This window comes from Aquarana catesbeiana, linkage group LG13, assembly GCF_042186555.1.
Source record: "Aquarana catesbeiana isolate 2022-GZ linkage group LG13, ASM4218655v1, whole genome shotgun sequence".
In the NCBI taxonomy this organism is placed as follows: domain Eukaryota; kingdom Metazoa; phylum Chordata; class Amphibia; order Anura; family Ranidae; genus Aquarana; species Aquarana catesbeiana.
The window spans coordinates 64333422-64347288 of record NC_133336.1 but is presented as its reverse complement, the minus strand read 5'-3'; the positions used below and the strand labels follow the sequence as shown (position 1 = coordinate 64347288).

At 41.8% G+C, this 13867-nt stretch overlaps 1 protein-coding gene across 2 annotated transcripts in view; it reads right to left on the bottom strand.

Moving 5' to 3' along the window:
- SIX4 (SIX homeobox 4) overlaps positions 1-13867 on the bottom strand; it is a 78424-nt gene that overhangs the window by 49142 nt on the left and 15415 nt on the right. For both annotated transcript variants that reach the window (XM_073609664.1, XM_073609665.1), the window contains exon 2: positions 2366-3030. In XM_073609664.1, coding sequence (XP_073465765.1) covers positions 2366-3030 — 665 coding nt within the window. The remainder of the gene's footprint in view (positions 1-2365; positions 3031-13867) is intronic.

The window sequence follows — 13867 nt, the reverse complement described above, 5'->3', positions numbered from 1 at the left end:
ATAGGGAGTGACATCACCCATAGAATTACTATGGGGCTTCCGTTGTCTGCAGTGTCCTCTGCACCCACCTCCACAGCAAAGCCATGGCTGACAGCGCAGTGTGGGATCGGCTTAAAAAAAAAAAAAAAAAAAAAAAAAAAAGTGTATGTATACCGATAACCAAAAAATTAATATAAATTGTGAACATCATTTTCAGATAGTTTTATAGCTGGTCATGTGATGCTTTTCTAATCTGTCAGTAAGTCTATGTGCTATAGGTGGGTGGATATTTAGCAGTCACTTGATTGAAAAAAGAAAAAGGAAGAGAAAACACTTTATAGTGTCAAGGCTGCCCCACGTGACACTGACATCATGCGGGGTGGCTCCAGGATCGTTATTGACAGTGGAGATCGACTCAGTGCGCCTCTGTTTATCCTTGCTGAATATCTAATTATGTGGGTGGAGCTTCAGAGATCACCTGATCCATTTATAACCTCTCCAAATGTAAACATTATGTAAAGCAAATGTGAGAAAGAAATACTTGCCTTTATATGTTTTGTTTCATATATTGTAGAGCTGCACATTTAATCGTCAAGAATCGTTATCCCGATCTTGACTAAAGTGTTTCAAGATTCTTTCTAGGCAAAGAATTCTCTCTGCTCTTCTGAAGCCACAGCCTCAAAAGAGAGGAAGAGAAAAACTGGGCAGTCTGCCAAGAATCAAAACATTCTTTATCAGTTGAACTTAAGTATAAACATTGTAATAATTTGTCAATGGAATAGACTTTGTGTGTAAGTGAAAAAAAAGTTTAACCACTTAAAACACTAAACCTTTTTCTGACATTTGTTGGTTTCAAGTTAAAATCATTTTTTTTTTGCTAGAAAATTTACTTAGAACCCCCAAACATTATATATATTTTTTTAGTAGACACCCTAGAGAATAAAATGGTGGTTGTTGCAATATTTTATGTCACACTGTATTTGCGCAGCGGTCTTTCAAATGCATTTTTTTGGAAAAAATTACTTTAATGAAATAAAAAAGAAAACTAACCAGTAAAGTTAGCCCCTTTTTTTTTTTTGTATAATGTGAAAGATTTTATGTCGCGAGAACCGTGATCTTTTTATTCTAAGCAAAAAAATTGTGATTCTCATTTTGGCCAGAATCGTGCAGCTCTAATATATTGTTATGCACACTTGGAGCAGTTTTCAATGGATCTCTCCTGTGCTCTGCCCACATATTAAGTAAGGATAAACAGCAAAGCGAAGAGTCAACACTCCGCTGTCAATCACGATCCTGGAGACATCCCGCATTATGTTAGAGTGGGGCAGCTTAATACTGAAATAAGAAATTTCGGAGCGCGCGCACACACACACACACACACACACACACACACACACACTGACCGGCAACACAGAGCAGTGAAGATCGGGGGGCAATAACGCTGCCACTCATAATAGGGAACTGGCAGAATCACTAGGCAATTGGAACCACAAAAGGACTTGTTCAAAATAAAAAAACAAAAAAACACACATATTCAGATCTAATGCTCTTAGCTCTGGTTCACACAGGGGCGGCACTACTTGCAGGTTGCCTCACCGAGGCGACCTGCACACGACTTCCACGGCGACTTGCAAAACGACTTCTGTATAGAAGTCTATGCAAGTTGCCCCCAAAGTAGTACAGGAACCTTTTTCTAAGTCGGAGCGGCTTGCGTCGCTCCTATTAGAACGGTTCCATTGTACAAAACGGGAGGCGACTTGTCAGGCGGCTAGGTCACCTGACAAGTCACCCCTGTGTGAACCGGCACTTACATACTAAGCTAGAGTTTAAGGTTTGGGTTCAACGTCACTTTAATAGTAGTTTTTTGAAGAAGAAATTATAGCACAGTGGCTAAGTGGTTAGAATTTCTACCTAGCAGCAATAGGGTCATTGGTTCAAATCCCAACCACAGCACTAACTGTCTGGAGTTTGCATGTTCTCCCTTGGCCTGCATGGGGTTCCTCCCACTCCAAAGACATGCTGATAGACATTGGTTCCTGTCTAAATTGGTCTGAATATGTGTATGTATTAATGAGTTTGGGACCTTAGATTGCAAGTTCCTTGAAGGCAGATACTGATGCGAATGTACAATATATGTGTAAAGCGTTTCATAAACTCATGGTGCTATATAAGGACCTGCAATAATAAGAATTATTTAAAATGCACCGTCGCATGTTTCCAGGCACCTATTTACCAATAGCCCATGTTGCAAACATTACATTAGTTCCTGTGCTTCACCTTCCACTCAGACAAATAAAAAGGTAGTTTTTGGTAAATAGGGGAACACACCAATTTTTTTATTGTACATTTCATAAATGAAGACTGTGTTCTGACATAAAGTACTGACCTTGTGAGACAGCGACAGAGGGCAGCTGGAGTGTGGAGAATCCAATACTTCCATTTATTAACTGAGCATTTGTTCCTGAATTGGGTATTTGCACAATGCCATAGGGGTTTATCTGTATGGGAGTGGTGAACGTAACAACTGTTCCGCCATCTTGAGAGGTGATGGGATGGATGGCCTCAGTCTTAATTTCAGAGGGAGGTATTAACCCCGGGAAAGAGGGCTGCATGTTTGTAGTGTACGTTGAAGAAGAATCTGAGAGGCCAGTCTGTAGAACTTTGACATCCTCAGAGGAAGACACCAAAAGATCAGAGTTCGGGACACCGTTGCTTACAATGGTGGGGGCCAGTTTTGATGGGTTCAGTGACAAAGTTTGTGAGTTTGCTACATTGATACCATTAAGGAGCACTCCATTGGGTCCTTGGATAAATGAGCCCCCATTTAAAAAGACAGATGAAGGATTGGAGGACAATAAGTTTCCATTCAACAGCACTCCAGGGGAGCCCAGTGAGATTTTATTACCGATTTGTTGCATGTACAGTGTGTCGGCTTGAGAAGGAAGGTTTATGTTGGAAATCCCATCCGAACTGTTGGAGAGGGGATTTGGGGAGAGATCATCGTGACCTTTGCTCGATTCGTCTTCAGTGCTGTGGTTTCCATCTGACTCACTGAAAATGCAACACAGAAACAAAACAGACATTATTAAAACTAATCCAAATGAAAATGTAACAACCTGCCCATGCAAGACTATGCTCCCAGTCCTCTGTTATGTAAAAACAAACAAATGGTTCAGAATGACCTATTGTGTGGAAGCTAAATGGACTCTTCAGCCTGTGTGAACTGGTGAGGAGCAAACATTACAAGGACAACAAGGGCCATTTGGCAAGTCTCTGGTAATCAAGTGGCAGTATGTGCAATTAAATACCATTTGTCAAGAGGCCCAACACATACCAAGCTCAGAAAAGAAAAAAAAAAAAAAAAAAAAAAATGGGTATGTTACAACAAAAAAAAAAAAACAAAAACACACATTTAGCCCTCATGCACACAGGCTGTTAAAATAACGTTATGAAAACGCCAGTATCTTTGCAGTGATTTTTTTTAACTTTTTTCAGCGTTTTTGCAATAGCGTTTTTTAGCGTTAGCGTTTTTTTTTTTTTAATTTTTTTTTTTTTTTTTTTTTTTTTTTTCAATGGATCAAAAACGTTAAAAAAACATTGGTGAATGACGTTTTTGAGCGTTAGAGCATTTTTACAGCTGAAAAACGTCTTTCAGAACCCACTGGTCCAGGGTTTTTTTTACAGCTTAAAAACGCCTATGCCACTTTCAGCTCAAAAACACCTAGGTGGGCATGAAGCCATAGACTAACATAGACAGGCCTTTTTAAGCTGCAAAAAAAGCTCAAAAAAGCAGCTGTAAAAACGTCCGTGTGCATGAGGACTTAGGCTTCATGTACACGGGACGTTGTTTAACCTCTCCTGAAAGATTTAACTTGACAGCTAGAAACCAACATCTAAAAACGGCCGTTTAGCCGTGTTTACAAGCCGCGTTTGTGTCTAGAAGCGTTTGACAAAAAAAAAAAAAAAAAAAAAAAAAGATCTATATCTATCTCTATAGATATATCTCTATCTCTCTATAGATATATCTCTCTATAGATATATCTCTATCCCTCTATAGATATATCTCTATCCCTCTATAGATATATCTCTATCCCTCTATAGATATATCTCTATCCCTCTATAGATATATCTCTATCCCTCTATAGATATATCTCTATCCCTCTATAGATATATCTCTATCCCTCTATAGATATATCTCTATCCCTCTATAGATATATCTCTATATCTCTCTATATCTCTCTATATCTCTCTATATCTCTCTATATCTCTCTATATCTCTCTATATCTCTCTATATCTCTCTATATCTCTCTATTTTTTTTTTTCAAAATAGCCAAAAATGAACGCCTGTAAACGAAACGCTGCTAAACGTGAGTTGCCGCGTTTGGCGTTTCAAATGCCTCTAAACACAGCTTCTGAACGCGTTTTTTTGGGTTCTAAAAAAAGCCTCTAAATACAACTGCCCAGAAACGACTAAACGAACCAGTTTACATGTACTTCTAAGATAACATAGAGAAAGGTTCAGGAGCAATTGAAAAAAAAAATGCCCAACTGCTCCCAAGGCTAGGTTCCCACTGCTGCGATGTCCGAGATCGGATGTGATTCACACCGCACTGCTGTGCACATCACATCCGATCTCTGTGCAATGCGATTTCAGCCATACAGATAGTATGGCTGAATTTGCATCACATTCGGACCAAACTCGTACAGGACCCTTTTTTTGGGTCCGCAGCAGAATTGGATCGCATGGGTGTTTACACCATGCAATCCGATTCCTGTCAGAGTTTGCAGATCACACTGCGATATGCAAACTGATTTGGGGGTGTCATTAACCTTTACCTGACACTCCCAGCAGTTCGCATAGGGCAGTGTGAACTGCCGCTGGGAGACATGCGATGCGAGAACCCGCAGTAGATTTGCAGCATTCCCGCATCGCAGCAGTGGGAACCGGCCCTTAACGTCCGTTTACCAGCAGCAGTGTACATGAGGCCTATCATTTCCTGCAAATGTAATAATATAAGCAAGGGCAGAAGAGTGATCAGCTGTGTGAATGGCCCTAACAGTGCCTTAGGCTTATATAGGTTCCAGAAAACAGAACCCCGGATTAATATTTTGCTATACCAAAACATAAAAGCAGACCTGAATCTTCATCCACTCCTCTCCCCTCCTTTCACACAACCACACAAATTATTTTTCTGTAAATATACCTTTTTCAATGCCATATACTTACAGATTTTCACCTAGTTAAAAATGACATATCCCCCGCTGCCCGCAGACTCCTGTGATACTTGAATCACACATTTCAGGAAGCTTCAGGGCAATCTACCATATGAGCTGCGTCACTGGGGGGCCAGCTATTTTTAGTTTGGCTCATTCCCGTCATCAGGGGGTTGGATACAAGAATCAGGAGAAGCAGCGGGCTCCTGGTGATGTCAGAAAACAAGATGGCTGCACGGACTTAAAGAGGAGTTCCACCCAGGGGGTCGGGTAAAAAAAAAAAAAAAATTAAAAGTCAGCAGCTACAAATACTGCAGCTGCTGACTTTTAATTGGACACTTACCTGTCCCTAGGTCCAGCGATGCAGGGGATCGAAGCCCTGCTCGTCTCCCCCTCCGTTCAGCCGAGCCGGCATTGCAACTGTGGGCGCCGGGCTGTGGCTTCACAGCCTGGCACCCACTGCGCATGCGCGAGCGGAGCCGCGCGCCGTGATTGGCTGCTCAGTCACCTGGGACCTGTAATGGGTCCCAGATGATTGACAGCAGCGAGGGAGCAGAGAGGAGCCCTTCCTGTGCCGAGGGGGAAGTGATGTCACCAGCCCAGGCACTGGAAGGGGCAGACTACGAAGGACCCCCTAGCAACAGGCATTTAGAGGTAAGTTAAAAAAAATATATATATATATATATATATATATATATATATATATATATATATATATATATATATATATATATATATATATGTGTGTTTTTTTGTTTTTTTTGTTTTTTTTTTTAGGATTTTTAATGTATTTGTTTTTTTGGGTGGAACCCCACTTTAAGGTGCAGCGGCAGGTCACTAGAGAATGCCACTGATTGTAGGAAGCATGTTTGTCAACAATATCCCACCAAAAAAAGGATTAAACAAAAAAAATTCAAAAGAAAAACCAGGGGGAAGTTCCACTTTAAGACACAAGAGTGTTGATAAATAACTGTAGCAACCACTTTTAAATCAAGCACTCTGCTTGCTAAAAATGTCAGCACAGTGGCTAAGTTTAAGTGGTTAGCACTTCCACCTAGCAGCACTTGGGTCATCCAAATTCCGACTATAGCACTACCTGCCTGGATGAGTTCCACCAGGTACTCCAGGCTCCTCCCACACTCCAAAGATATGCTGCTAGGTTAATTAGCCACTGTCTAAATTGGCCCTAATATGTGTATATAGGATTGTGAGTTAGGGACCTTAGATTGGAAGCTGCTTGAGGGCAGGGACTGATGTAAATAGCTTCGGAAGTTGGCAGCGCTATACAAGTACTGGTAATAAAAAAAATAAAAGAAACAATTTCACTTTTTTTCACCATGAATAGTTCTGTCTGCAATGCTCCATGAGCAACAAATTAAAACAAGCATATTTTTTAGTTTTCATTAAATTTCAAAGCATAGTTCTATAGGAATGATTGGAGGAAGACATTATAAATACAGTTTATAACCTTTAGGCTGCTTTCACACTGGGGCAGGCAGATGTTGATGGTAAAACGCTGCTAGTTTTAGCGGCGCTATTCGGCTGCTAGCAGGGCACTTTTAACCCCGGCTAGCGGCCGAATAAAGGGTTAAAATGTGCCCGTGTATCGCCGCTGCACTTTTGGCAGTAGTTCCCATTTATTTCACACTGGGGCACTGCGCTGGCAGGACATTCAAAAAAAAAAAAAAAAAAAGTCCTGCAAGCAGCATCTTTGAGGCACTTTAAGAGCGGTGTATACACCGCCCCTAAAGCGCCCCTGCCCATTGACATCAATGGGCAGCGCCGCCGAAGCGCCTGCAAAGCGCCACGGCAGCAGCGCTTTGCAGGCACTTTTAACCCTTTATTCAGCTGCTAGCTGGGGTAAAACGCACCCCGCTAGTGGCCAAAAAGCGTCTTTAAAACAACGGTAAAGCACTGCTAAAACTTTCAGCGCTTTACAGCCAACGCCCCCACGCTGTCAGTGTGAAAGGGCTCTTAACGTCCTGCCAGCGCAGCAACTCTGGCTTTCACACTGGGATTGCAGGGGAGGTGTTTTTTTCAGGTGCCATTTTAGCCCAAAAGTGCCTTAAAAAAGCCTCAGTGTGAATGGGGTCCAAGAATTAATCTTTAAATCCCAGCTCTAGCCTAAACCTTTTGCATTTGGTTTGGGATAAAGCAGGGAAGGGGTTATCATGGCCTAAAGTGCTGACAAGATTAAAAATACTCAATTCAAAACAGTTGGAGTTAGGATAAATTTCTTTCCACATCCTGTAAAAATGGACTTCACACCTATGATTTTAGAACAGTAGGTGTCAGGACAGGAAGTGATAGAAAATCTCCCCAATAGGGACATGAACAAAAACATTTTTACTAGGGCGGGTAGAGTCACAATATTTTTTATTGTTCCATGTCTTCCTGTCTTGGTGACCGCAACAGATTCTACATTTCCTGTACAGAGACAGGAAGTGAGTCAAAATCTCCCCCATGCTGTCTATGTGGCTCCTTGCAAGCCCCTTGGGCTGGACTCATGCGCTCTGGGGAGACAGGGGCGAATATGGGGGCCCCCCGGATTCATTTACGGCTCTTACTGGCCAAAGGATTATTCCCTCTACTTTTCAGCGGTGAATATACTACCACTTTTAACCTTACAATGAGATTTATGATGACATGTTCTTAAATTTTGAAGATATTCAATGTATTTTATAGAACCAACTATCCCCCTGATGATGACCGTACACAGGTCGAAACGCGTCGGGGATTTATACCGTCAACAGCCCGGAAATGTATGACTGTATATAATTTTGTGTAAAGATGTGTCGACTTTATATTGTGGAATATGTATTGTACTACTTGGCCAGTGCTCTATGTTGTAATGCCAATTGAATTATAGCATTACAATTGTTCATGGTTCAATAAAAGCACTTACTGGTTATACATTTTTTTATTATTTCTGAATATCAAGATTTTGCTGTCTAAAGCCCCACCGGGGAAACTGTCCATTTTTTACTATTATTGTTTCGGGGTGTGCAGCGCATGCGTCTCTCCCACATGTGTTTTTCTCTTTAATGCTGTCACTGCTAAAACCAAAATAGTTTGGAAGTTTGGAGAGAAATCATTTAAATTCTTTTTTGCTTGCTTTATTTTTCTTTTTTAAATGAATGTGAAATAGAACCATATTAGGTAAATAATTTTATGATTACATAAAAAAAAAAAAAAACTGTTCTTGTGTAAACTTTAAAATGAGACATAAAATGGGGGCTGGCCACATATTCATTAAACATACAAGCCATGCTGGCACTTGTCTGGCCGGTTAACCTTACTTCACAGGAAGTCTGATGGGATTTGTTTGAAAACAATGGATTGTGTAGTCTCCAATTAAAACCCCCCACCATGCTCCTGATAGAGAAAACAAGATCTTTGCATAGGCTTTAGGTTACAAATGAGCTTGAAACAGGTTTTGTTTTTTAAAATTATTCACAAGAGAGACATACTTTAAATCAAATAATAATGTGATTTAGTAATGCTGCCGTGTATCCAAACTTGAAATGAATGAGAAGTTATCCTACAAATGACTATTATAAACAAAGCATCATTAAGTGAAATGACTCCAAAAGGTCCTTTTTGTAAAGTCAACCCCATCTATAGAGATTATTGTAACTGCCACAGTATGGGCCCATTACCATACAGATTACTCCATCCACACTACATAATGAAGATGAAGGAATCTGCAGTGTAAACTAATCTGACAACCGCCACCAGCAGGTGTCAGAATACCCCAACAGTGACTGCATATTATTGGAAGCAGGTGCTGTTTGACTGACATTTTCCACTTGACTTCTCTGACAAAAGCGGATGGTTCAACTGACATTTGTTGATCAAGATGCACCAGCAGGGTGGTGGCGGTTATCTGAGTTGTGTATGGCAGCCATAGGATGCAGTAATACACGGTACAACACTTCAGTGCTATTCAGTATGAAAGACACTATGTAAAAGGGAGACAGTACACATATAAAAGGAAAAAAAAAAAAATCAAGACAGGAGGATTAAAGGCACACAAGAGCTTACAATCTAAAAAGGTATGAGTGAGTAAAACTAAAAAGATAATAGCCATAAGGAAGGAGCTGTTGGAGAATTAAAATTCCAGTTGTTAGGTAGAGGCAGGATAAGCTTTCCTAAACAGAGGAGTTTTCAGGACACACCTAAGGCCAAAGTAGAAGATCGCTGCATATTTTGGTGTGGGGAGTTCCAGAGGCTCTGGAGAAAAGTTGGAGAAAAGCATAGGGAGAAGGAGAAACGGTATCTAAAGAGTAGGAGGTCAATGCATGGCAATGCACTACCCTATGTAGCTGCGTGCTGCACTGCACAAAATGGTGCTGGTCCAATTTTTGATCCATTGTGGTGTGTTGACAGCCCAGGTAAATATTTGGGCCATCTTCTGTTAACATGCGACACAATGCATTGATGCAATCACAATAATACAGATAGATCTGAATGAGCACCAAGCAAAAGGAGGCACTACAATGACAGTCTGGCTTTTTGTTCTATGGAATAACTGGGCATGAGACCAACTTTGCATATGTAAATCAGCTCTCTATGCCAGCCTAAATTTTTAAAGCTGAATTCCAAGCGAACAGCTAAATACAAAGATGGGCGCTGCCAAATGATGTGCATTTCTGTCCATACAGTCCTGAGATTTACACAGCTCTTCCACACGCAGCAGCCTGTCTGAAAAGGGACCTCGCTGTTCTCTACTGCAGTGTCACTTCTAGGCCCCATTCACACTTGAGCTGTGCATTTTTGTTTAGTTTTTGTATTTCCATTTTAGCCAATGGAAAGCTAGTTACTAGGCAAGAAAACATACACAAAGAGCACGTTGCATGCGTTTTCCAGGTGCTCCCATTGAAGTCTTTAGGGGCCAAAACACACAAATCTGCCCCCAAATGAATCTCATGTCCTTTTCCGAGCACCGAGCTTAAAGCAACACTGCACTCAGGTGTGACCGGGCACCACTGAGTAGAATGATAATCTTATGCTGGCCACACACGGTTAGAAAATGGTTTAAAAAAGCGCTCGATACACTTGATCGTTCGACTTTTGAAATGTTAGTGGGCTAATTTCGATTTTCAAAACATTGGTAGTGGAGTTAATCAAAAAGGGTTCAAACAAATCTACAGGGCATGCGTGTGTTAAAATGTAACCGATCAACGACCGTTTGTGCATTGATTAATAATAGGATGTCGATAATTGGGCGACATCTGGATACGGCCAGCATAAGTGTCGAGCATCAAATCACTTAGGTGTGAATGGGGCCCAACGTTCCCACAGACATCCTGTCACTGAACTGTTGCTGTAACTGCTTAAAGTGGTTGTAAACCCTTTACAACCACTTTTTACTACAGACAAGCCCTATAATAAGGCTTACCTGGAGCTACCCAGGATATCCCCTAAACCTGCAAGGTTCAGGAGATATCCCTGTATTTGCATGTGCAGACGTCATCAGCACATGTGCAGTTAAGCAAACTGTACGCGCCGTCGCTTTAGTCAGACTGTGCCGCTACCAGCGGCTCCAGCATGCATGCGCAGGAGTGACGTCATCGTGGTTCCGGCCAATCACAGCACCGAAGCTGCGATACCCGGGAGAGATGTTGGCCACCGGAGCGGTGAACGAGGACCGCTGCTGCGGGGGGGTTTCAACCTCAGGTAAATAATTCATAATGAGCTAGTATGCCTTTGTCTTGCAGGATTTTTTTTTTTTGGATTTTTTTTTAGGGTTTACAACCACTTTAAAAAGGAGAAGTATAAAGCTATTTTGGCCCTACTAATCCCATGGATCACGGGGGTGCTAAAGCCCACTGTCGGCTGACGTCATTCCGCCGGTCCAGGCTCTGTAAAGATCCCGACTTTACAGTCGGGATCCACCCAGATGACTGGACCAGCGGCTGGTTCAGCCCCTCAGTGAGCTGCTGGAAGACTAAAGCCTAGTAACACACAGGCAGAATATCGGCCGGTTCAATAGAAACCAGCCAACATTCGGTCTGTGTAAATGGCAGCCGGCCCAACAGAAGCTGGTCGAACGGCTCGACTGAAAAAAGGCCTGCTGACCGGCTCCCAATCAACACTCTCAGCCAATGGCTGAAAGCACTGATTGGAGTGTTCTGGTGGGGGTGGGGGTGGGGTAGCTGGCCCCCTTGTCAGAACAGAACAGCAGGGGAGCTTGTTGTACTAACATGGCGAGTAAACTGAGCTGTGCATGCGCAGTTTAATTTACATGCCACAGATGTCTGAGCAGGAAAGTCTGTTTTTTTTTATTTTATTGCAGATACATTATTTTTAAATGCCTTCAGTTCCACTTTAAAAAGTGTTACCGGAATTCTGCTTCAGTTTGTTAGTCAAGTTCATCTAAATCTGCTAATGCATCCAACACCACCCTCTCCCTACACCGACAATGCTGCTGTCCAAAGGTGTGTCAGTGGCTCCTCCGTCCAGAGTGGAGACACCCAAAGACAGGAAGCGTTACTGACTGGATGACAAGGTAAAAACAAAAATCTAAAAAGAAAACAAATGCAGCCATCACATCTAAGAATTGGCAAGCTGCAATACATCACATTTTTCTTTTTGGGTTTAATACGGCTTTAATGATGTATTCATGCATACAAAGCTACGTCATCTTGTTTCTTCTAGATCTAGTTAGGCTGGAACTACACTGCATCTAAGCACCGCAAACCAAAAACGCTATTTATTTTTAATATTTAAAGCCAACGCCTACATCCATCCATGTCTCCATGCTTTATTTGGCTGAGAAATCACTCTGAGAAAAACCCCCTAGCATTTCTGCCAGCAGCCATTTTGACTAAGGGCAGATGATTCAACTAGCATTTACTTCCTGGAATCCATCTGCCCTTAGCTCAGCCATGCAGGCAGGAGGAAGAAAAATCCAAATGAAGCTCATGTCCTTTTCCGATTGCCGAGCTTAAAGCAACACTGCACTCAGGTGTGTCCGGGCACCACCGAGTAGAATGGTAATCTTATGCTGGCCATACATGGTTAGAAAATGGTTTAAAAAAAGCGCTCAATACACTTGATTGTTCGACTTTTGAAATGTTAGTGGGGTAATTTTGATTTTTAAAACATTAGTAGTGGAGTTAATCAAAAACGGTTCAAACAGATCTACAGGGCATGCGTGTGTTAAAATGTATATAATATAACTAGATACTAACATTTACAGGTAAAATTGATCCAAGGAAAATGCGATTGCCTCTCGGGGGATCAGGAAGCCATTGGCTGAGAGCGCTGATTGGGAGTCGGTCAGCTGCTAGTTTTCCATCATTCACGGCCGGCTTCTGTCGGACAGACCGACATACACATAGGCCGATCTACGGCTGTTTTTTTAATTTTGTTTAACTGGCCAATGTCTCCGGACATATGGCCCGTGGGTACCTGGCTTAAAGCAGTAAACTCTGCTTTGTTATTTTTACCTACAGGTAAATCTATAATAAGGCTTACCTGTAATTAAGATGAATATCTCCTAAACATGCACAATTTAGGAGCAAGTCACCCTGCATGGACCCACTGACGTCAGCGGCACATGCGCTCTGAAGGTCCGGCATATCGTGCCAGAACATCAGAGCCTTGCCAGAACTGATGTCATCGCAGCTCCGGCCACTCACTGCGATCGCTCGATCCCAGAAGAAAGGACGGGTGAAGATGTCAGCCCACTCAGCGGTAAGTGGGTGCCGCTGAGAGGGCTTCATTCTAAGGTGAGTATTTCTTAATGTGCTAGTATGCAATGCATACTAGCACATTATGCCTTTGTCTTGTAGGATGTTTGTTTGTTTTTTTTTCCTTTTTCAGCAGTTTACAACTGCTTTAAGGATTAAAAATAATCAATGTTGATTGATGCTCCATTCACACTTGTATGACTCCAAAGTTGCACTGACTTTGGAGTGCAACGTTGGATGGGCGCAATTGGATAGGACTTTGACCAGTCATAATGGACCACTGTTGCATTGAATAACATTCAGGTACAACTTTTATGCCCCTTTTGAGGGTTAACATTAACACTCAAGTTGCATGAAAGTCAGACTAAAGTAGTGCATGAACCACTTTGAACTTGCTGCAACTTTAAGTCGCACATATATGAATGGTCATCATTAGAAAACGACTTGTCATGCACCTTTGATGTCCGAAGTTGCATGACAAGTTGCACAAGTGTGAATGGAGCCTGAGAGAGAGAGGTTCCATTTTGTGTGGCAGCACAGTGGTGTAGTGGATAGCACTTTTGCCTAGCAGTAAGAAGGGTCGCTGGTTCAAATCCCAACCACGACACTACCTGCCTGGAGTTTGCATGTTCTCCCTGTGTCTGCGTGGGTTTCCTCCGGGTACTCCGGTTTCCTCCCACACTCCAAAGACATGCTTGTAGGTTAATTGGATCCTGTCTAAATTGTCTCTAGTATGTATGAATGTGAGTTAGGGACCTTAGATTGTAAGCTCCTTGAGGGTAGGGACTGATGTGAATGTACAATGTATATGTAAAGTGCTGCGTAAATTGATGGCGCTATATAAGTACCTGAAATAAATAAATACATTGAAGTCTGATCATTTCCTTTTAAACTTCTTATTCACAAAGTTAAAACTGCTTTACATAAAAGGGAATGTATATTTAGAAAACCTTTAAATAAATATTAACCAAACTCG